At 38.3% G+C, this 24,957-nt stretch overlaps 2 protein-coding genes across 2 annotated transcripts in view; one reads left to right on the forward strand and one right to left on the reverse strand.

Annotated features, from left to right (window-relative positions):
• LOC108968544 (protein bicaudal C) overlaps positions 1-24,957 on the forward strand; it is a gene marked incomplete in the record, with an annotated part of 334,273 nt that overhangs the window by 82,844 nt on the left and 226,472 nt on the right.
• The window catches only part of LOC108968519, a 129,532-nt gene continuing 115,351 nt past the window's right edge, over positions 10,777-24,957 (reverse strand). The window contains exons 5-8 of the mRNA XM_018932605.1: positions 24,634-24,767; positions 17,865-17,984; positions 14,417-14,591; positions 10,777-11,441 (exon numbers count right to left, since the gene is read on the reverse strand). Of these exons, the coding sequence (XP_018788150.1) occupies positions 10,777-11,441; positions 14,417-14,591; positions 17,865-17,984; positions 24,634-24,767 (1,094 nt within the window). The remainder of the gene's footprint in view (positions 11,442-14,416; positions 14,592-17,864; positions 17,985-24,633; positions 24,768-24,957) is intronic.

Genomic DNA, 24,957 nt, shown 5'->3' on the forward strand with positions numbered 1-24,957 from the left:
TTGCCGTAAAGAAAAGCGTATTTCAAGTTTGAGTTCATTTATTCCGAACGAGTTGGTTAGCTGCAAGCAAAAAGGAGAAAACTTACCATGCGAAGTTTCGCTTTATTTATCTGCTCGCCTGTTGAACTGCTTCGTTGCTTATGCCGAACTTTACAACTTGCTGTGGCACAGCAGTTAGCTTGAGCGATGACAGTGGATTATCAGTGGCAGTAGCAAATAACGGTAATGTGAAAAGCTTAGGAAACTGCAATAACAGCAATCGGGAAACACTCATTGAACTTGCCAAGGCAAGGCTCTCGCAATTTGTGCACCCAAATCATAATCACTATTTTGCAACAGTCCAGTGAAAGTTGCATGAGGCGAGTAGTTAAGAAGACGGGGGCTGAGGAAACGTGATTAGTTAGTCTCACTATACTTTGCATGCTTGTATGCGGAACCATTAGTGGTTGTTGTTGGTTGCTGCTTCGATATCGCAAAGTGTTTGAGACCAAATGGCTACACATTAAGCGGCGTAAGGTAGCATGTGATTTAGGTGTGGCAGCATGTGTGCTTTGCACTGTATGACATAGATTTGCTTTAATCTAAGCGCAATTTTTCTGTCCTTGATATGTGCCCCACGAGCCTGTGTGAGTTGCTTCTTGATCTGTTCTGTTTGTCATATGGACTATTTTAGCTTAGAATTCGGATTTATGCAGGAGAACAAATGTTAACTGATTTCAAGCTTATTTACGTTTAAGTTCGTTTAATTGCTTAATGGAATTGTGTCCATATTTTGCTCTTCCCTGGGCCGAATGGCATAGTACCTGCGCAGCCGCAGTGAGCTATCATGCTTTCGTGGAAACAGTTTTTAACCAACGATGTGATGTGTAAGTCAGTGGACGCTGCTTTGTATAATCTTACCTCCGGGCTCGAGAGGATAAAAATAGAAATAAGAAACAAGGAGATTGCGGTGCGGACTCTCCTCGATATCGAGGGAGAGATTGAATCGAATTTTAAGCATCTCATCTTTAAACTTATTTTCGGTAGTACGATCGTAGCAACATGGGGCAGTACGATGGCATAACGGAATATAAGTAGTGTCAAATTTGGGAGGAAATCAGCCTTCAGGTGATTGCCAACTCTTACGATTTAGTTCAAATATAATAAATGAGTACAAATTTTTGAATACTGTGTATGAGCTATAGTCAGCAACTGGGCTGCTAAAAACAGTCTATTCATATATTCTAGCAAGACCGAACTGGTTTTATTGAAGAGGAAGTGCAATATACCGGAGATGCATCCTCTATCAATAGAAAGTATGTATCTTCGGTCTGCTGACAAAGCTAAGTATCTAGGACTCAAAGCTCTCGTGGCAACGCTAAATTGAGGAAAAAGCAAAAAAGGCATCGCTCAGCTTGTACTGCTGCAGAAGAACCATAGGGATTGTTGCCAAAGGTTAGCTCTTTGGTTCTATGAAATGATAGTTAACCTATAATGTTGTACGGAATTGTTTTTGCGAAACTCTTTTTGGTCTCTGACTATGAAAACAACGCGCAAGGTATCTTCCGTCGACCAATCAAATGTTGTCATCGTTCATGCCTCTGCACCATATAGCAGGACGGGAATAATGAGAAACTTATACGAGGAGAGCTTGAGCTTTGTTCGTTGCGAGAGAACTTTACTTCTCATTTGCCTACTGCTCAATAAAATCGTATATGTTGGGGAGACTTCCCATGGTAGTTAGAGGGGTTTCCTTTTTTGTGGTTCGGCCAGTGCACCCTTAAATTGCAGTCGTTGGGTATGCTTTCGTCTAACCATATTCTACAAAGAATGTATGCTCCTTATCAGTTCTTCGAAGCTGTATTAGAATAGCTCATCTGGTAATCTATCGGCTTCCGCCGCTTTGTAGTTCTTCAGGCGGGTAATCGCTATTAGAACTTCTTCATGGTCGGGCAATGGAACATCTGCACGTCATCTATTGGGGAATCGGGCTCACTATCTCCTGAGGGTTCTACAAGAGATAGTTGTTAGTCGCCTCACCTTTTCGTAGAGTTGATGTAAAATGTTTATGCACTAAATAAATTTTTCCTTTGCTGCAAAATTGTGTGGCACATGATCGCAGCTGGAAATTAACATTTTCCAGCGAGTTTTGCGAGTTTAAAATAAAGTGCGCGCATACATTAGCACACATTACGTGGCTGTATTTTCTATTTTTATCCATTTGGCACCCTTCGTTATCAGAGGCAGTAACGTGCAGCAACTGCATCTCTGGTGGCATCCAGCTAAGCGCAACTGCGATGCCTAAAGCCACATTGAAGCCAATTTTAAAGCCGCTAACTGATTGCATTTGCATAATGACCGAAATGAGTGAAACTACATATGTGCCGAAGTGTTGCTGCTGTCGATGTTGCGAGTGCTGTTGGAAATGTCACCGTTTGTGGCAATATAGCGCGCGCGTCCCAACACCGGCACATGCGCCGGCATATGTGCATGTGTGTGTGTTCGCATGGGAGTTATTAATTTTGTAGCTGTTATATGGGTAGTGCCACTGATTTGCTGCATTTGGTTGTTGCTGCATAATTTCAATTTCGCTACATGGCGGCATAAGCGACAAACAAAAAGTGGGCCACATGTTCCCCCAGCACCGTGTTCGTGTGTGCGCGGTAAATAATGAAGCCGTCAAAATGCATTTAATTTGCGAATATTTAAATGTTTTGCGCGAAAAAGTGCCGGCACACACGCTTGACTTGATGTATCCTGGCTGCTATGAGGCCGCCACCACTGACGTCTCTAATGTCAACTTGCTTCTGCGTAATTACAAGCAATCACCGCGAGAGTCGGTTGCGCGAACTAGTAAAACAGAAGGCATGCCTAAATGAGTTTTAATGAGTGTTTATACGTGGCACGAGCTTCTGAGAATTATGTTGCACAAGCATACATTGCTTTCGACATATGTAAGCGTGCTATGACGAAAATTATTTGCAATTTATGCAAATGCTGCTGGTTGTTTTAACTGGTGAAAAGCTATTTCTTCAGATTTTGATCTGAAATTTTCATGTTGCAAGCATTAACAGTTTACTGTTTGCCGTTATAATGACATAGAATTTAGACAAATTTGACGCTGTTTAGTATATTAAGCTATACAAATATGGGGGAACTTATTTGGTATGAAAGGCATGCGCCTAAAGTTGTAGGGAGCGAAATATTAGAATAAGGGAGTGGAATATCATATTATTGGAAGTATGTGAGAGTAGTTGTGTGAACACTTTTAGATAAGTGAAAAGGTTTGGTAGCAGTGGTAAGAAATTACTTTTGTTAAATTATTATTTTTGCGTAAAAAAATGTTGCTGTCATACATTATTTTTATTTCCTATAAATTGCTGTTTTTGATTTTAAGTCTTGAGTTTTAAAAATACGATAAGAAGATAAATTTGTATTTTCATTTGTCATTTGAACCATTCACAATAGTAAAATTAATCTAAATTGTCTTTTTTGAGCGATTAACAAATATTGTTCTACTTTTTTACAGACAAATGTTCATGCCTAAGTATTGTATTTAAGCGGGTCTCAATTTCATGGCGATCTTGCAGTATTAGTTTGCGCACGGAATCTATAGTTTCCGAAATAATAACTGAGTTTGGATGACCTTCTCGAAATTACGACCACTTTTCAGTGCACCAAAATATCGATAAACATCGGTGCTTGATGGAGCCTCCAAAAATTTAATTATGGAAGCTCATAGATCAAGTTGTAAAGAAAACAAGAATAAACTTTAACTTCAGTTGCACCGAAGCTAAATACCCTTCACAAGTGCATTTCTGTTAGTAATTATGTGTTCAGTTTGTATGGAAGCTATATGCTATAGTAATCCGATCTGAACATTTTTTTCGGAGATTATATTATTACCTGAAGCAATAATCCATGTCAAATTTCGTGAAGATAACACGTCAAATGTGAAAGTTTTCCATACAAGAACTTGATTCCGATCGTTCAGTTTGTATGGCAGCTATATGTTATAGTGGTCCGATATTGGCAGTTCCGACAAATGAGCAGCTTTTTGAAGAGAAAATGACGCTAGCAAAATTTCAAAACGATATCTTAAAAACTGAGGGACTAGTTCGTATATATACAGACAGACGGACATGGCTAAATCGACTCAGCTCGACATACTGATTATTTATATATATGTATACTTATAGGGTCTCCGACCCTTCCTTCTGGGTGTTACAAACTTCGTGACAAACTTAATATACCCTGTTGAGGGTATAATAACGCAAAAGTATTGCCGATTTAATTCCATTTTCCATTAGCAGAGATTAATACTTTAAGTTACTGTAAACATCACAAAAAGTGCTCATACGTCAAAATGTTCTGACTATGTGTACCATTGAAAGTAACAACATTAACGACCGTGTTATGAATTGCCTGAACAAAACACTGGCGTTGATAAATCGCGAGATATAAAAGACAGCCTACATATAAATGATTAGCGTGATGGGATGAGTCGAATTAGTCATGTCCGTGTGTATGGCTGTCCTTCTGTATATAAGCGAACCTAGTCTTTGAGCGGCCTTCCAAGGCGTTGTGCATGTTTAAGATCGAAAATGCCGGACTGAAATTCGGCAAACCAATTGTTGCGTTGGCGTTCAGTCAACACATCATCTGCCTTCCATTGGCAGTAAAACGATAGGCAGCAAACAAAAGTACTCTAAAAAAATTTAATAGAACTTCTCTTAAACAAGCCCTACTATATCAATTGTTAAAATATACGACGGTAAAGCGGTTAAGTGTGAAGTTGAAGGGAGAAATCGCACGTTGCCAAATCAGGTGATTACTGGGAGTGGTTAATTGTTAAAATGTGATTTTTGGTCAAATAATCGGTCACAAACGTCGATCGAATGTTGGATTCTGAGAAATATTTGGTCGTCAGTCAATTTGAGCGAAATAAACCGAGCACACACCTTTCGTAAGCCCAAATGTTCAGTCAAATCTGACATTTAAAACGCAATAACTTCTCACAGGACAATCGAGAAAGATAGCAGATTCTAGCGCACCAATCGACATATAGATGGCGCCACCAGGGGGCGCTAAGTTCAAAAAGTCTGTTCACTTTGGAACGCGCCACCTTGATCCCCATTAACTTATGTCAACGTTCTTTTGTAATTCATGAAAAAGTTCAATTTACGAAAAAGCCCTCAATGCACGTAGCGATTCACGTTTAATATCTATAATTTACTCAAAACTGTTTCCGTGGATTGGTCGGTTGCGTTTATTGATTAACCAGAAGTCACACGGAGCTAAATCAGGCGATGCGAAAGAGCGAGGCATAACACTGATATAGTACTCATTTTTGACGGTTTGGCCGGTCGGCATGAATTCGGAGTACCACACCTCGTATCGGAGACAACTGTCAACTTTATTCATTATTTTGATGTGACATTTGTCACAGATGTCGCTGACAGTCATATCAACCTAGAACAAAAATATCATTTCGTAGGAACGTTTTTTACCTTCCCTTCTAAATAAATTCTGCGAGTTTGGACTCCACATTTATTTATTCAGATGCGCTCGTCACATTTCTCTTTCTCTTTTATTGAAAACTAACTACAATCATTAAAAATTCATTTTTGTTTTGTTATGTTTTTATAAGTTCTTTATTCATGCATTGGTTTGCTTCCATTTTGGCTGTATTCCATAGACATTCTTGTTTATACAACTTAGCAACTAATATTGTTTAAAACTAAAAATTTAGCGCGAAAACGCTGCTTACTAAAATCTCATTTTAATTCTTTCGTTATTACTATATTTTTTATTTATTTTTTTTTTCAAATTCAACGCAAATTTTTAAATGCTTTTTTCTCGGGGTGTCGGTAAATCGGCGAAAACGGGTTAATTATTTACGGATAAATCATAATTATGCGGTGTAAATTTTTGCGTCAGGGGAGCTTTTTGTAAATATTTATCAGTTTTTTGCGCACTTAATTTAATTATAACTGAAATATTTGCATTTAATAAAATAACGTATTCACTCGTGTACGGCGCGCATGATACGCACACATACGCAGCAAATAATTATGCGTTTTTTAACGGTACTTTTCTGCATACGCTGGCAGTTGCTTTAGTGTTTTCACAATAACTGTGTGTTTGTATGCGTGTATTTATAGAGTAATCGTATATGTTTGTATGTGTGTGTGGGTGTGGTTATATAGTACATTGTAATTATGTTTGGCATAATAATATAGACATGTTTTCACAAAAAGTTTATTTATGTATGTAGTTGAATTTGTGTTTTTTGTTTTTGCTTTTGTTTTTGTATTTTTTTGCTTTTCGTGTTTGTGTTGTTGCCGCAGCATTTGTATGCATTTATTCGAGGAAAATATGATTATACATTTGTGTTGCACAAATGCGCGAAAAAAATGTTTTTAATGGAAAACACACAGTTTACTCTTTGGTTTAACGCTTTTCATAATTTTATTAAGTGTTGCTGCGGGAGGCTAATGGATTAACATTTGCTTTCATATACCATACATAAATATTATTCCCATAAATACATATTTGCAGTTTATTTGTAGTAATACATTAATGCTAATGCTATATTTATACAATTATATAATATATATATATGTATGTATGTATATATGTATAAGTCCTCTTTTAAATACAGTTCATTATTTAAGCTTGTTTTATACACAATACTCTTGTGCCTGTCAGTCCATACTTTTTTGTCGACTGTATGCACTTTTCAAACTTTCTCGGCTTTTTACAAGTGTTATTTATTTAATCTCAAATATTTATTTAAATATTACTTTACTTTACAAATTTATATATAGTATATATTTTTATTTTCTATATACTTTATAGCTGAGTCTTTTTCTGTTCGGCGTAACCAAGTGCGCGCTATAAAGAAAACTCTAATTTTTTATCTACTAACTATAGGGTAAGTAACTGAAAGTTGTGTGCGCGTCTTAAAATCTAGAAATGTGCGAGTTTTGCTTTGTTAATTTACAGCGATTTATTTTAGCTAATCTTGGAGTACGTTTTAACCTCTAAAAACATCGTGAAAATAACAGTGTTATCATTGGAAAGGCAAAAAAGCTTAAGTCTAAAGTTTGGTTGCAAGAAGCTTTCTGCTTCCCTTGCAGGACATTATAATATTTTTGGAGATGAGCATAAGTCTGCTAATATTTTATATTTTATATATTATATTTATATTTATTTTTGTTTTCTGTTTTTTTCTGATTTTTCATATTTTTGCATAATTTGTTTACAGTGTCTATATATTAAGTTATACTATTTGGTAGTCGAAAAAGTTGTTTCGTATTTCCAAACAACCTCAACTTATTTTTTTATATTTACACTAATAAATAATAATTAATAATTTTCCGCTAGAGACATTATTCCATCAGCGTAAATCGAAATTTCCAGAACGGAAGCGAGCGAACCACTGTTGTGCTACACGAACTGATATATCATCTTCTCCTTCACTCTCACAAATTTCATTGGTGGCTTGCGTGGCATTCTTCCCATGTTTATACAAAAATTTCAAAAAGTAGCGATTTTCTTCATTATTTTCACAAATTTTTGAAAAGCTATACTTTTTTTCAACTTAACCGAGTTTAATTTTTTTGTTAAATGATGCTTAAAATGTCACCTTTCCAACACTATATGTTATGACACAATGTGATTGGCAGCACTGGAGATATGCGTCTTCAACAACATCTATTCACAAAATACGAAAAGACTTTTTCGACTACCCAATATTTTATGTGCTACTATACTTCATTATAATGCGAGATTTTGCATTAGCATTCGCACGATTATGCTTTTAAATGCATACGTTTTTTCACAACATTTGTATCTCGAATCTACAATTATCGCTACTTTTTAAGTAATAATTTATTTTTAATATTTTTATACTCTTATATCGTTTGATAATAAATATAGTTAATAATGTTTTTTACATTGAACTGCAGCCTTCAGTACTTACAAAATAATATTTACTATTTAATTTAATTTTAATTAAATTTAGGGTTTTTGTGTCATTTTTTATTTTGATTTCCACTTTGGCTTATGCGTTAAATGTGTTTTGTTTCGGTTATCTAAAACTCTATTCGTCTTTTTATAAGGGAAACCTGCTTAGGGTTGTTTAACAAAGTACATATCTTTACTTGCCTATACATATACAAATAATATTTTTTATTTATATTTATATTTTTTTATTTTTAATATATTTTTTTTTTAATTTCCATTTGCTTGGTTTTGTCACGAAATTGTTTAAGGAAAGTTATTAGGACTTATCATTATTTTTAGGTGAAGTAAAATAAGGCTTTGAAAAGAAATAATGTGAAATACGTTTTGGGTAACTTTCAAAAAATGTTTAAAAAAAGTTTTAAGATATATCAATACAATGTACGAAGAACCGCGATAAATTTTTAAATTTGTTTTTTTAGAACTCTGCAAAGTGTGTCCCTGTTATCTATTAAGAATTTGCAGCAGCAAAAGCTGTTCTAGATTTCCTAAAGGAAATGTGAAGCAGTAGTTTCCTTGTGGACAGAAAATGTGGCCCAACTTAGCCGCACATTTCTTAGCCTTCGCAAATCGCTTAAGAGATCCAGGCGCAGAGAAGCCGCATTTCAGAAGCCGAGCAGTATTATGTGGCGAAAAAAAAAGCTTTAGCGTGAAAAGAAGACTAGTTTCAGAACAAATCATAAGACTTCCGCAAATTCTCCAGGTCACCTTAACCGCTGCAGCACTTCTTTCGATTTCATAAAAACACTGAGCTCTGGAAAAAACAACGGCTGTTCTAATTGGTAAACTTACCATCAGCACACCCTACTACGCATTCTCGACACAATGGGATATATCGATATCTCTCGCGAGTTTTACTGGACTCGTTTCGATAAAACTGAATATTTTTCGAAAAGAGTATCGTAAACAAGTCTCTTTGAACATGCTAAGTCTAAAGTCTTGGGAGGGAAAACACGGGGGAAACCACAAAAAAAAAAAAAAAAAATAAAAATAAAAAAAATAAAAAAAAATTAAAGTAATACACATTTTTTTGGTATTCGTGATTTGGTGCATCATGAATTTGTTCCTCTTTGGCCATATTGACATTCATCGAAAAGGGTCAGAATTGTGGAAGAAAAATCCATAGATTTTATACGCAGTTAATGCACCATCGCACCATCGAGCCACAACTATGAACGAATTTAAAGCCATCAACGCAATGACTGCCAGCGAACATCCACCCTATTCAAAAGATTTAGCTCCATGTAATTTTTTTTGTTCCTGAAACTGAAATTGCTCCGTGGAACACTTTTTCAGTCGATCAAATTTCATCTGGTGGAAATTACTTTGAAGACAGCAAAATATTTTGTGTTTTATTTACAATTTCCGTGCAATTTTTTCACTATGGATTCACGAAAAGTTCGGTTATTCTTAGGACACACTTTGCTCCACTTAGCACCAGGCTTTAATAAATTAATATTTATATCGTCACCTCAAATACAAAACAACATATCATAAAAAAACTGAATTTAAGCTTCTTACTGCTAACATTTCATTAATTAAATGTAATTTTCAGCTTTCGCTGTCATATATGTATAAATAATATATAACCAGAATATAATTAATATATAAGCAATTTATAACCAATGTGTAACTACTTTATAACCAAAACTCAATTTTTCTTTGAATATCTGTGGTTTTTTTATATATTGTTTTCTCATGTATGTTATGAAAAGTGATGTTACGTTATTTTGCATTTTAGGTGACGATATATACAAATATTTCTAGGGCATTTAGCACACACTTTGTAAAGCTGGGCTTTTAAAAATCAAATTTTATATAAATTAGTTCGTAAAGAAAACGTAAAAAAAAAAAAAAAAWATATATATATATATATATATATAGAAAATATCGCAGAAAAAGTACATCTCTCTGCTCCTAGAAAGAAAGAAAGTACTTACATCTGCACACATTTACACATTGTTTACAAGTACATAATTTAGTTTTATATTTGTATTTATAACGGTAAAGTAATTTATAACTGTTGTGTGTAGTTTTGAATAGTTTTGTTTGCTAATAATACACTTTCCTGCTATTTTTATTTACTTTGTTTTATTATTATTATTATTTTTGATTCTTTATGTACATATTTGCACGTGTATGAGTACTTACCTTAACAATCGTTATCGAAAATCATAACTAAATAATTTTAGTAATCAATAAACATGCAATAACAACGCCTATTTAGTGGTGAGTAAAAAAAAAAGCGTAAACACCTAAGTACTTCAGTCGGTAAATTAAGCCTTTATAATTGCTATTTGTATTGGATTTTCAAAATTGAAATTATTGGTTTCAATTACAAGGTGAAATTAGCAGTTTGATCGTCTACATAATTGGAAGTATACACTATGTGTGTATGTGTGTGTGTGGCACACGCCCAGTGTTATTAGTGTTCTATGCACACAAACTGCTGGCGGCTGACATCAAATGGTTTATGGCCTTTTTAGTTTTCTTCTGAAAAACTCAAATTTTAATCGCTTTAGGCGTTCGTTTTCGGAATTTTCGGAAAATGAATGCCTAAAACACACATCGAAGCAAATTCAGTTGGGTTTTAAGAGTAGTTTAAGCAAGTCTAGCAGAATGCGTGAAGAACTCATCACTAGTGTCGAAGAGAATAATTTCGTGTGTCAACGGAATGCGTCGTGCTTCGCTCGGCCACTCCACACCACCTTTTGTGATTTTATTTTGGTTTTATCTACTACATATACTCGTATTCTATAGACGTTGGAATCATGTTGCTGTTACTGTTGTCGTTGCATGCGCGAGCAACAGTTCTGCAGCATTTGTTGTTGCTGTTGTTTTAGCTGTTTTCGCTTTAATTGCTATTCGCATTGTTGGCAGTGTTGCCGCACCTTTCGGCGAGTGCTTTTGTGTTGTTGGCCTTTTTCCAAAGCCAACGCCAACTATATGTTGCTGCTGCTGCCGGTGCTGTTGTTGCCGGCGCTGTAATTGTTGCTGCACGTTTATGCTCTCTATTAATTGTGAACTCGTCGTTTCATTTCGCGTTCGATATTTTGTTTGCGCGACGGCGGCGACTGCCCAGTTGCTGCGGCAAGCAGTCATTGCTGCAACTTCTGCTGCTTTTGTCATTATGGCAGCTTTTGAAGTTGCCTCGTCAGCACTTGTCCCACTTAATAGTTGCCCTTTGGCTCGCGCGTGGTTCCTATTATGCACTGTGGTTGTTGTAGCCGCTGTCGTTGTTGTTCTGATTGCTTGCATTGTTGTTCCTTTTGACGCCATTGTTTCACGCCAAACAAACAATTGCCGGCATAATTGGTGAAAATATCGCGTAGCATGCCAGGCCGCCAGCGCCACTGTCGTCCAGCGTACCAGCAATGACAGGCAATGACAATGTTGTTGTGTTGCGCCATTGGCATTCAAGGATGAGACAGCACCTGCAAAAGAGTATATAACCAATTGCAGATAAGCAAAATTGTAAAGTGTCAGTCTGTGTGTCTGTGTGTATGGGTGTGTGAGTTCTCTTGAAGTGTTTGCTTGCTGCAAACAATGAAGAGTGCAATTTAATTGGTATTCCAGTGAAGGATGCAACAAGATCCGAAGTATGTACTTGCAACTGAAGAGACAAACGAAAATATGCTGCTTTCGAATTTAATCACAAAGTACACAAAACCTGATGAACCACCACCTACATACTATATATAACTACCAACGGGCTTTGTAACGTGACACCAACTTTTTTGCCGCGAGCTTGTGAGAAATCCTTGGTAGGGAATCTAACTCTTGGAATTTATTTTCTTGAAAGGGGAGAGCGCGTGATTTGTACGCTGAGAGCAGACTTTTTTGACCGGAAAGTATGTCTGTTCGCAATCGTTGTTCGATTATGCTTTAACATTTTTTTCCAGAGTTTTCAGTGACGGTCGTTAAATCACCAAAAACTAGCCGAATGCGCATCGTTCATCCGCCTCTGTTAACGGCCATGACATTGAAAAAGTAAAAGAAGCACTGCTTGAAAATCTTCTTGCTGGCATCAGCGAGATAGCAGAGGATCTCAACATATTCTTTGAATCGACACTTTTTGGTTAATGTTTTGGGTATGAAACCGGTTAGTGCTAGACTACTACCGAAAATTCTGAATCTTTTGCAAAATCGAGTTAAAAGAGTAGAAGTAGCAAAAGAGATAACGTACTCGTGGATGAGTACAAACGTCATTACTGGTGATGAAAAATGGGTTTAGGTCCATGACGTCGAAATTGGCCGAGAATATAGCAAATCGCGCTCCAAAATTGAACCGAAACTAAGAAATTAAATTCGCTGCAGGTACTGCAGACCATCTCAGTCGAGGGTTATGACAAGTGAAACGAACATTTGGTTAAACGGTGCCATGTTTGTATTGGATCAATAGCCTGGTTTGAAGGTAATAATGAAGATTTCTTTTAAAGTGCGTGAAAGCTTTTTTTTTTGTCAGGCCGGGTCTAACTTGATCAGATGGCAGATGGGGAGGCCAGGCCATAGCAGAATCGCGGGAAACTGTAAAACTTATGAGCTACCAAGAAGAGGCATCCTAAAACCACTATCGCAAGCGGGTAGGTGCTCCCGTATCCTCTTGTGCTCTATTATTATATAGTTGGGCTTCGCGAAACCTTGACCAGCGCTGGGCCATCATCGGTACATGCGTTGTCGCAAAAGCCTTTTAGAACAAGAAGATGTGGCGAAAACAACTCAACACTTCCTTCCTGACTGTCTTGCGTTTGGAAGGGTAAGATTTAAACATTTGGGGGCGCTGACTGTCAGAAATTTAACGCCTGTGAAAATTTGTATTGGCTTCTAAGCGCTTCGCTAATTTATATGTTCCAACACAGGAGTTCTTCTTTAGCTTCAGAAAGGACTACCGGGGTACCATACGTGCGATCTTTGTTCAGGCCTAACCTAACTAGGTTACAGTCTAGTTCTATTCATATACAAAAAAGTTACGGCGGAATTTGTAAACAAAAATCAATGCATTGTCTGAACAAGAGGCTTAGTTTAAGCTAGAAATTGCATTTGTACAGAGTAGTACTGCTATGTAAAATAAAAACATTATTTTCCTCAGCAACTAGTTTTATCGCTTTGTTCTAGTCTTAAGTTACAAGCCATGAATTTTAAAGAAGAATGCGCAACGAGACGAGAGTAATTTCTGTTTGCGGAAAATAAAATTCTTGCTTTGAATACATTTTGCATTTTATTTCCTAAATTATTGTAATTCCATTGAGAAGTATAATATCTCTTGCAGTTCCTTAACTTTTCAAATTTAATGAAACCTGCCCATCTAATTCTTCCGCAGCCATTAAAATAAAACTCCACTCTTCCATAAGCATTTCTAAATTTCCCGCTGCTGCATGTGGCCATCTGTCTGTGAATGCGCTTAGTTGACACTTTCCCGTTAGACACATCCAAAAATGTGCTTTATGTATGGTAGGTGTGCGTACTATATACATATTCTTCATCATTTCTTTTTCCCAAAATCATCATAACTCTAAACAGCGCCAGTTAGTTGACATAAAATATTTCACGACATACTTAACAATTTGATAAATGTACGCTCGTGTGTGCATACGAAAAACTTTCAGTGAATGAATTACTACGAAATATACATACATGTGTTCTTATGTAAATTCATAAGCAGCAGGTGAGTTGCAAGGAGCGCTGCAAACTCGCAACAGTTTCCATTGCACTTGTTCTAGATTTTGCAACTCGCTTTTTGGACTGTCTCCCTTTTTTTGAGCTTCAGCTTTCTTTACCTTGTTGCACACGTCACTGCTGGCTTTTTGAGTTCGGTACGGTTTCCCCTACTTATTCCTAACAAATTTCATCTCCTTTATGAGCACGTGTACAAGCATTGTACACATGCATTAATACACATGTATGAGTGAGTCAACCTACTTTCATTTTGTTGTGCCTTTTTGGCCAACATTGTATTGCAGAACTGCTCCAAAATTGCATTTCTCTGTAGATACATATAATACGATATATACGTGATTCTAATATGTGGTGTCCCGCTTGAAGCTTGAGCTTCTTAGCTTGCTGTTTATTTTCTAGGAAATGTTGGTTTGCGCTTAGAGTTAATACTATTCTTGGTCATATGTTTACAAAATGTTACTTAAATGTTGAGAATGACTTGTAAATGAGTTTTTATAAGAATATTGCCTACTTTTTCTAACAACTCAAACTGATATAATTACTATCATATTAAGTGACTATATGGAGCAGACCAGTGGCTTCGCTTTTTAGTCTGACTAGTTTCATACAAATATTGTTTACTTCTGTCCAAACCTTAGCGGGCATCTGTTATAACTATTATTTCATAATGAGGGAATGAGTACTTATTACAATGTGTAATTGTAAGCAGAATTTGCTTTCCGTTCGCACTTACCTTTTATATGCGTCGTGTATGTGTCCGATCGATCTATCAGCTGCTCATCCTCCGAATCAAAGTAATCATCTGAAAATGTATTAACCGAGTTGATGTTGTGTTTGTGGCGTTCCTCTTCAATCGATTTCTCTGTCGATTTCCAGTAGACATCGTGAATGTGTGCAGTGCAGCGTATCTGGAAAGTAAAGCGTTGTTTTTAAATTTAAATAAGTCCCATTTGGATAAAATGGAAGACAATAAAATATATATATATGTATATAATATCAAAGAGTTTTTGATATAACAGACAGGCTGAAGGTTAGGTCAGGTTACACTGGCTGGCTGTTAAGCTAAACATAGACCTACAGGTTGAAGTTTTCGTCGCGCAGGAATCAACGCTTCTGCGAAGCTTAATAGAAACTTGTTATCTAATTCTGATACTTCATCCTATCCCTTGAACTGCTAAGCTCCTAGGTACCTAAACTGCGTTCTGAATAAGGACATAAGCCGAAGAAATGTTCAAGCGTTGCTTTTATTCGTAATTCACTGCACTTTCTACATGCATCATCGTTAATAATGCATACAGGTTCACTTGTGATGCCAGTAATTACTGACCTGTGACTAAGCCAACCACCGTCCTGCAGTCTTTTCGAGACCGTTTGGTTAAAAAGCCTGCGGACTTCCCTTCCGCTCCCTTGCGCATGGTCTTGGCGATCGTGCAAGCTGTTAAAGCATTCCATCTCACTTTGATCCCTTAACTGCTAAGCCGAGTTCTGACATAAGGTGAAGATATAATGCAACGTAGCTCTCCTGCCTACTTCTCTGTACTTTCTACGTTACATGTATTATCGTTAATAATGTCCATACGATTCACATGTGACGCCAGAAGTTTTTATTTTATCCAAAGTCCTTTGCCTATCGAGCCATGTCCGAAGATTCTTGGTTCCTAGCGCCGTAAATCTTGCAGCTGGTTTCGCTGCCGAGCTTCCGAGTGCCAATTGATGGCTGATTGAGCAACCTTTTAAGTGCAGCCCTTGAAGTGGTTCTTAGTGTTCTCTTCATGCAGAGAGCAGTAAGATGTTCTATGCGTTCCAAGGGTTTCTTGTATAATATTTTATTTGCAGTGGTCTACCACATCACCGCAATGTAAATTGAGATTAACTTCACTAGCGCTGTATAACACCAATGATTAAGGACTGGTAATGGACTTCATTTGAGTTTCCACGACAGTTTGGTGTCCAAAATTAACCCCAGGAACTTGGTTTTAAATCGAAGTTTTCTTTCATTTCGACTTTACTAAATTTAGATGCTTCGAAACCGGTCTCAATGTCAGAAATTAACCTTGTATTGTCTTTTATTTTGTGGATAGAAAAAAAAATACGCTAAAGACCGCAATCCGAGATTGCAGTACATACTGAAGTTATTTGTATTTCGATTAAAGTAATTTTATGATAATTTTCAATGGCTTATTTAGTTTATTGTGAGCTTTACTGACGCGACAGAGCTTTGGTATATGCAAGTATTGAAGAACGATATGCCACATTATGTTAATAAATTTAGCTTGGTAGCTATCTCCATGAACTTCACGTGAAGATTGGACTTCTGTCTTTCCCAACATTATCGATCTCCTTTGGTGATTTTTCAATCATTGATGCATTTTTTTATGCTGCAGACGAAGTCAATCAGCTTCAACCCATTTTGGGATGTTTCATTATGGAGGCTGAATTTACCGACTGTTGTACCACAGACACCTTCTTTGCCCACCCTGGCGTTAAGGTCACCAATCACGATTTTGACATCATGGCACACTCACAGGTGTGCTCCAAGCGCTCATATAAGATATCTTTGCTCACGTCGTTTACCTACGTCGAGGTGTGGACGCAAATCAGCGATATGCTGAAGAACTTCGCTTTGACGCGGGTTGTGGCTGGACATTAGACTCTTACCAGGACACCAACAAAAAGGGTAGGGGCACCTTCCCAATTAATAGAACGGACATTCCAGGTGCATGCTCTTAAATCGTAATACTTAACACGCTTGCACGGGTAGTTATACGCGGCTATTTTGATCCTTTCATTGGAGGTGGGTCCCATACCGAGCGCTAACTCTGGGGAGGGATAATTCGCCTTCTCACTTCCGCTCGCCTTTAAGGGGCTACCAGAGGGTTCTGAGTGATACGTCTAAGACCGGAAGACGTGAGCTGCTTTAGCCATATGTAAAAGAATCCTCACTTGCGTGAACTTCTGCAAATGACTCCATCCAGAATTGACTTAAAGTTAAAAAAGTGCTATTTTTTCTATTGGAATGCCTTGCCATAACTCTCTTCTGCTCTCTCTCTTTCTTTCTACCACAAATGCACTTTGTTTGACTCCATTGTGCCATAAAAAGCAATTACACATTTGCACCGAATGTGTGCTTTATTATACGACTACAAACGAGCTTAACGCTCGACCAGCACTTGCACTTGCGACGCAGCTGTTGCAACGCTATTTGCACGGTTTTTTCAAAGCCTAAGCACATATTTTGCTGCGTTTTTGGCTTCTTGGTTGGCCGGGGCGAATACGAATGGCGCACGCAAGCAATAAACCATTCGGGCATTATGAACAGCGGTTGACTTGCCATGCGGCAAAGGCAATCGAAAGCGGAGCATGACAGTAGACACACGCACAACCGCTCTTCGTTCGCTGCACTTGTTTTCGGAAAGCGACAGGACACGTAACTGCGGAAAAGAAACAATTAAATCGCATCAAGTGGCTTAAATGGCGCGTGTGCGCGCGTGGCGCCTCCAACAACTATGTAGCAATCGTCCGAACAAAATATGTGCTTCTGCAACATAACGGACGCATATTCATTGCGGCCAATTAAGTAGAAGGAACATTAAATTGTTTATATGCTTTTATGGCCATTTCTTTCGCGCTCGTGCCCACCCTTTCAACGCCTCCGCAATAAGGCGAACGGTACTTTGTTGCTACTTAAAGTATGCTATTATTGTTGTTGGGCGGTTAAACAGCAACGTGACCTCATAAAAATTGACCGTGATCACGCGTCGGACTGTTTTTCTTGCAACGCGCCACTCGCTTTCCTACGTTTAGATTAGTTCGTAGAGGCTCTTTTTTTGCGAACGCTCAACGCAATTTCAGCTGCCACTATCTGATTGTGGGCAATTCAATTATACGCCGTGCTGCTGTTGCTCAACTGCCGTTTGAAGTTTTTGTTTATCGCCTAATAGCTTAATTAGCGGCGCTTGTTCTCGGCTAACGGACATTCGGCGTGTTCGTGGCTGCTGTGACTTGAATGACTTGTGAGTCATTTGCTGTCATTATTGCTATAAATTATGTATATGTGCGCACTCGTCTCTTTTGGGCGAAAATTTCGTTTACTAGTTTGGTAGACAGGGAGCAAACGCGAAATTCTACTTTGGGTGCGTGCTTTGTGGTTTTTGAGTTGTATCGTCATTTCTTTCGCTTACCTTCAATTTTCCTGAGCTGAAATGCTGCGGTGTGACCACGAAGTGTATGCCCGAAACGGCTGTTTCCAGTTCGCGGGCCTCCCGCATGGGTTTGTGGTGGCGTATATGAGAGGGATTGGTCTGAAAGTAAAGAAATTATATTGAATTACATAAATAAATACCATACTTGTTGCTTTTTTTCTTAGTTAAACGAGTATGTGGATATTTTTAAGTTCACTTAGCCAAGCCTTCTAGATTTTTCTTCATTTAAGGCGTCAAAACAGAACTAAAAATGAGTTCAGGGTTTGGTAACGCACGTCGCTGAAATCATTATTATAACCTGAACAGAGTAGATTAAGTTTTCCAAAAAAGTTCGTAATACTACTCAGAGCTTTCATGGACTTTAGAATAATATCCGTATCGTACTATTTGCTGAACTAAACCAGCCAAAGGCACAAAATCCATCGGCCCGGACGAAAGAAATATGCGGTTGCTGGAATACCTACGCTCGGCAGTAGTAAGGTTTTCTATTTATTACTTGTACCCTCGATATACCAGATTTGTGGAAAATCGGAAGGGTGGTTCCACCACTGAAGCCTGGGAAGTCTGCCAACCTAAAGAAGACTTATCACCCGATATGTTTACTTTTTTCAGTAGTGAAAACTCTTGTACCATACAGAAACTGTCCTTATACATAAACAGCCCTGGGAGAAGAGCTATCCTCGTAGCGTAGGACTTATGTAAATATCACCACATAACGCTACGTGAGGACATCGAACAAACAACGCTCCCTCCAGCGGCTAAAGCGGTGAACCATTATCTCCACTATTTTGAGGTTAACAATCTACAGCAAGGAGATCTTTCTTCTAGAACTCTTTTCTTTACTGCAAGGTGCCTAAAACTTTCCCCGGTAAATTTACGAACTGGAAGAAGGAGTACAGACTGGGCCACAACATTTTCGTAAGCTATGAAAAGTTCTTACGTAAAACAAACCTAAAATTTTAGGTGTTGCAATTACAGTCTGCACTCCTTCACTCTGCTTACAACCGCGATTGGCACGAAAGTACAGAGCCACGACAAGATCCTGAAGACGCAAGCCGGTAGCATTTGGGCAAAGAGAAAGATGCATTGTTGACAATCGGTCGTTCGGTTAGTCGAAGTTACAAACTTGTCAGAATACCGCACTGTACAGCATAACAGAATGCCTCCTGATGTCTCCCATCGAACATCTACGCGGTGAGGTCCCCTTTCTGGCTTCCCGTAAAAAAGCATATCATTCCTCTCTTCAAGAAATTTGTGCTCGTGTATTTTCGCAGAGACTATCACTAAAGCCAGCTGTTTGAAGCGGGGACGCCTTTCTACAAGACGACCAGGAACTTGAGCAATATACCGACGACCTTTCGAACGCAACCAATTTTGCAACAGATACTCACAAAAAGCGGAGCTATTGCAGCGGAGCCGCCTTCTTGGAACGTCAGGATAATATTTCTCCAAGACGTCGACAAACTGGAACAATGTATCGACCACATTTCGTATTAAAAGTGGTGCTGTTGACACCAATCTCCAAACAAATTGATAAGGGCCACTATAGCTGTCCTACAAACTGTTCGATCAAAATCAAGTTCTCAAGTTTTTCGTACAACTTTTTATTTCTGAATGGCTTCGGTACAATTGAAATTGTTTTTTTTATGTCTTTTATTTCGTTTGGAATTTTTAGAAAATGTTCAAATATGACTAAAAGTCAAACTTTCCTCAAATCAATGAAAAATCATGTGCCGAGCTCAAAGTTTGTCAGCACTTTGCATACTTATTTATGCTTCTTCAAGAATTTACCGGACATTCTTTAGAGGTTGAGAACATAAGGCAGGAGTTCCTTGGTATTAATTGTGCCATAACCTCAAATTCCAGCAGAAATTAAAAATATTTCCTCGCTTCCTTTATCGTGCCAATTCTGGCATAACTGAAGAAAAATTAAATTATTCTCGTAAATTACTTTTCAACTGTCATTAAATTGTCAGTTTGCTAGTTTGTTTGTATGTTAACGGTACAAAAAAGTAACTGTTATTGCCGAAAATCGTCTCCATAATTTGCAGAACTTTTACAATTTTGTTTCGGCAGAATGAAATGAAAATTCAAGCACACAACTGCAGATTTATGACAATTTGTACTATAACGGTAATGACAAAGGCGCATGCAATTGTCGTTATGTAATCGTATTTGTATGCGATGACTCTACTATACACCACATACATACATACATATGTAGGGAATAGTAAAAATGAGAATGCACGTGCAACGAGAAACACTGCCGCTTCGGCTATAAGTATCACCGAAGCAAAATGAAATAGCGCCAGAAAGTTGGTCCTGCACTATTTTCGAATATTTAAAAGAATAAACATATCAACGGCCAACATTTTCAGGAATGGCTTATTACGTTTGCGGTTTTTTCGAGATATTCACCAAGAATAACAATCACCGAAAAACTTTAAATAAACAGACCACACCGGGGCGACAGTAAAACTAAATTATTAGCAAGCAAGATAAGCGTGCAGGTGTGGGCCGCGCGCTTAGGGCGTGCTTACAACGCCCGCACTTGTGGTGTGGCGAGGCGAAATATGGTGACCAAATTCAATGCACTTCCAAGTTTGGCAGTATGCGATTCATGCACATGTGTGGGTGTGTCGTGGATAAAAGTTTTCGGAGCGTAGGTAAGCGCATCTATGGATGCAAAGTTTGGCCTTTTATATTAAAGTGGAGTGCGTAGCTGTGCAACTGTGGGTGTCCAATGGGATTTAGCGGAAGTTTTTAGTGGCAAACAAATATAAAATATGGCTACTAGTTGAGGAAATTTATTTTCCTGTGGGAAGCTGTTCGCTGCGTGCTTTGTAAAATGTGGAAAAAGGGCGAAGAGTTTAAAACTCAATTCTTAAGTTCTTTATTCCTATTTATTGTTAAATATAAGTGCTGGTATTAGAAAGGTTGCTTGTTGTATATTGTCATCGATTGTAACAGATTTTTTGAAACGAGCTGTATGATTATTTTTTATAAAAATATAATATGCACCGAGGCATAATCCAAGTCTTGGCCTTCATACCCAAAACGTTAACTAAAATATCGTGAATTAATCGTCATTAAAAGACGTGGATGAATGAGTCACATGAGTCAAGTTTTTGATGACTTTACGAGCTTCCCATTTCGATCTAACTCGTTGTTCAGTTTCTTTACGGTAAAAACCGCGAGACAAACTTTTCCCGTCCTACAAATTTGTAAAATTTCTCAGGAACATTAAAATAGGTTCTACTATGTTGGATTGGGTCTATTGTAATAAGGGGATCTCATTTTCGCAGCTTTCTACGCCGGTCCATTTTGTTACCGAGAACTCCAATAACTCTTTATGCCCTACTAAATCGACAAACCGATCACAAATTTGTTGAGGCAGCTAATGATAGTTTCGGCTCGTTCGCCGTAGGTATGACTGCCAAGATGTTTCAGCCTCAGTCTTGCAAATGCTGTATACTGGAGGAGAAAGAGACTGCGATCTTTTTCCAAACAACTTGGGCAATGTGCGTACGAATGGTTTCTTGCAGCATGAATGCTTATTGGATAATGTGCAGTAAGAGCTCCTAAGATTGCTACAAGATAAACTTTGTAAAGAGCAAGCAGTTCCGTAGATCTTCCACACTAGGTCAGAAGGGCCTCGCAGTCGTACATGAGCCGCTAATTTCACATTAGGTCCACAGCTCCATTGCTAGATTGCAAGATGACAACGGAAATCCAACTTGTTCCCACTCCGAAGTGAGCGGGGTACGGGTGCACCGTTTTGCAAAATCGTCAGCTTTGCAGTTACCAACGACTCCGCTATGACCAGGTACCCAAACGAGGCTGATGATGAAGTAGCATGATGTTATTTTTAGCGAGAATATAAACTATTTGAATATGTTTGAGTGCACAGTTTGCTAACTCAATGCTAATACATCCGCTCCGTATGGTCGAGAAGTAAATCTACTACTACTTCAATGCCAGGAAGACACTACAGTAGTCGGGTAGCCTAAATCTAAGCTTAAGGGAGCGTTACAGTAGATTTCTCCTCCAACTTTCCCTCCTAGCTTCGACTCATTCGTGAAAAAGTTCACTGGGCCTCTTCGCCAGCGACTTCTCCCAGTCTTAGTATCCTTCGTGAGTATGTTAGCGGAGAAACAGCTGCTAGGAGTAATCCTTGTAACACAGTTTTCAGGATTTAATCGCAGGAGGACAGAATTTCAACGTGACCCTATTTGGACGCCTTTGATTGATAAAAAAAATAATGCAACATAACCTTAGGTCTAAAATCACAAAGGCTCGCTAGACCCAGCTCTTGATAAAGCCCAAACTGCTTCTGGATACCAGCGAAGCGTTCTGATCCCTTTTGGAAACATAGATCCAGGCACCTTTAACCTGCGTTTGAAGACTGCTGTGCAGTCAGTTATCAGGAGTTCTGGCGTTTCAGGCTAAATATCGCATAACATGGAATTTACGCAGCAGCTTGAACCATGTTGTATGTTGCAAAATGTGACCAGTAGTCTGAGTTTATCCTTATGGAGGTTAATTGCATATTTAAGCCTCACCCTCCATTAGCAATGTGGCGTTCCGTATGCCACGTAGTTGTTGTCAATTCCTCTCTCTGCCTACGCTTTCTTATTTCCGTACCGAGATTTTCTGAGTTTTAGAACGGTCTTTGCGGTCCTGCACTTCTCTTCAGTTATCGAATAAGGTTGTGTTAATCTAGGAAAAAAAATTGTATCAATGGACCGGGTGAAATTTTATACCTTGATTAAACATTGATTTCTTTATTAATCCATTACAACCAGACAAAGTTTTGAAAACACAACTTTAAAATTCTGAAACGGCCAACACATGACAAACAATAAAGCCTTCTGAACTTGCGGTCGGACCACCTTTGCTTTACAAATCCTTTTAATTCCCTGTAGGCTCCAATTACGCCAAGTTAGCGCTAGCACAGCTCTGAGTTTTCAGGGACAGCTACTGTGTGGTGCCCAGTCGAGGACACGCCATACAAGAAACACCCACGCACAAGCAAAGGGCCGGCAGCTGACAGTCATGTGAGCTTCAGTGAAAATTTGCGGTCTTGCGACGAGGCGAAGGTGTGCTTTATGGACCGGCAGATGCGAAAGCAGTGTGCGGCGCAGCGCAAGTACTGGCCGAGGTAAAAATTATGTGCAGCTGCGCTACGAAAATAATGCTGCTAATGCAAGGGGATGCCGTCGTTTGTGATTGTGTGTGTACGTGTGAGTGTGATGGGCAGCGCAGTTGGTTGCAGCCAAAGTTTTGTCAGGCGTACGGCAACTGTTGCCTGCCAGCATGCGGACTTGCGGTAATGTGTTTTACATGTGAAGAATTTTGCGCCACACACATAAGCTGCTGTGCGCGCAAGTGAGCGTGTGCTTATGTGGCGTATGTTAAAATTGTTGTGACATGTTTGCTGCGGTCGCACTACGTGTTGTATGCAACAGTGACGCCGTCTAAACTGCTCTCTGCAGTCGACTGTAGTTTATATGCTTACACATTGTTGTTGTTGCCACTATTACATACATCATGTGCCTGTAATTATGCTTAATGTTCGGCCGGAACATTGAGGCGTGTCAGCGGTGTGACCATCAGGCCCATGCCCCTACGCTGGTGCATACGGAGCCGGTTACGTGTGTTGCTGCTGAGCTGCGGCATTTTGCATATATTTGCATTTAGGCAGTGGAGCCAGATTTCGCAAATTAGCCGAAAGAAGTCACTACATGCAGCTGATACTTGCTCCGGCGGAAACTTTTGCGAACCGAAATTTTCATGCAACACAAACAAAAACAATTACTACGTACTAGGTGTACATAATATTCTCCGAAACTTTTGCTTTTAACTACCACAAATCACCATTAACCAATTATGCGGCAGCGTCCTTGTACATTAAGGAGCATGTATATGTGGGTGAGTGTGTGCGCACGTGTGCAGTATTTATTTAAAATTTCCAGAATTTTCCACATAGTTTGCTGCAATTTGAGTGTGTAAATGTTCCGCTGCAAACCAATTCGCATATTTAGTTATTTATAACTGTTTAATATTATGTCCGAAACGTTGATTGCCTGCCACTTTGCACCACGACTATCGCACACGCCATTAATTATGCGCATTTGTATTTAATTTTTAGTAAATTTTACATATTTTGGGACTTTCGAAATGCATGTAATTAAAATTTGCGTGCTCAAGTATTTAAATACGAGTAAACAGCTGCCAACAGCCGGTCGGTAAACAAAATTTAATTGAGCGCACAGATACGTTGCCGAATTAGAAAGATTTATGCAATAGTATTTTCTACATAAAGCTCATATTGAATAGTAACTCTCATTCCGAGAATTATTCAAGTATTTTGGTGAAGATATGCCCAATATGCCCAATTGATGCCCCTTTAAAGGATGTTTTAAATACTTCCAGGCATACTCTCCACTAAATTCTGTCCGTTTTTTTCGAACAAATAGTAAACATTTTCGGACAGACTTTAAAGTCGTGGAGTTATGTGGTAACAAAGTAGTAACAAAAATAATAACCGATATTATTTCTCATAAACTATCGGGTATATCAGCAGAATAACCGATATATATAATATACTGGGTATTTACACTTGAAGAAAATTACAACGTAAGTATCATTTTATTTGTGACCAATTATACCGCGTATTTTCAATGTGTCATTTTATAAATTTTATGTAAATTTTTTAAAATTTGAAATTAATTACACATACACCCACCTCTCGTCCATTTATCGTCCAGGTTAGATTTGCCGCTGGCTTGGAATGCCGCGATGTGCAATTGCCACGAACTATGTCACCAACACGATAACGTGATTTTATGCCGGAAATAGCTGGATCCTTTCCCGGTACTTCTGAAACAAGAGAAATTGCATTAATTTTGGAAGTTATTTATAAGATGGTGTTGTAATAAATCCACAACACATTATCTATGGAAATTTTTGAGGAGAAAGCTAACTATTCGAGTAAGGAAGTGCTAAGTTCGGGTGTCGCGACTCAGACTCAAGTATTCGCCGATATTTGTGATATAAAGTCAGTCGGAGG

Source organism: Bactrocera latifrons, unplaced genomic scaffold, assembly GCF_001853355.1.
Source record: "Bactrocera latifrons isolate USDA-ARS-PBARC rearing strain unplaced genomic scaffold, ASM185335v1 scaffold_22, whole genome shotgun sequence".
NCBI lineage: Eukaryota > Metazoa > Arthropoda > Insecta > Diptera > Tephritidae > Bactrocera > Bactrocera latifrons.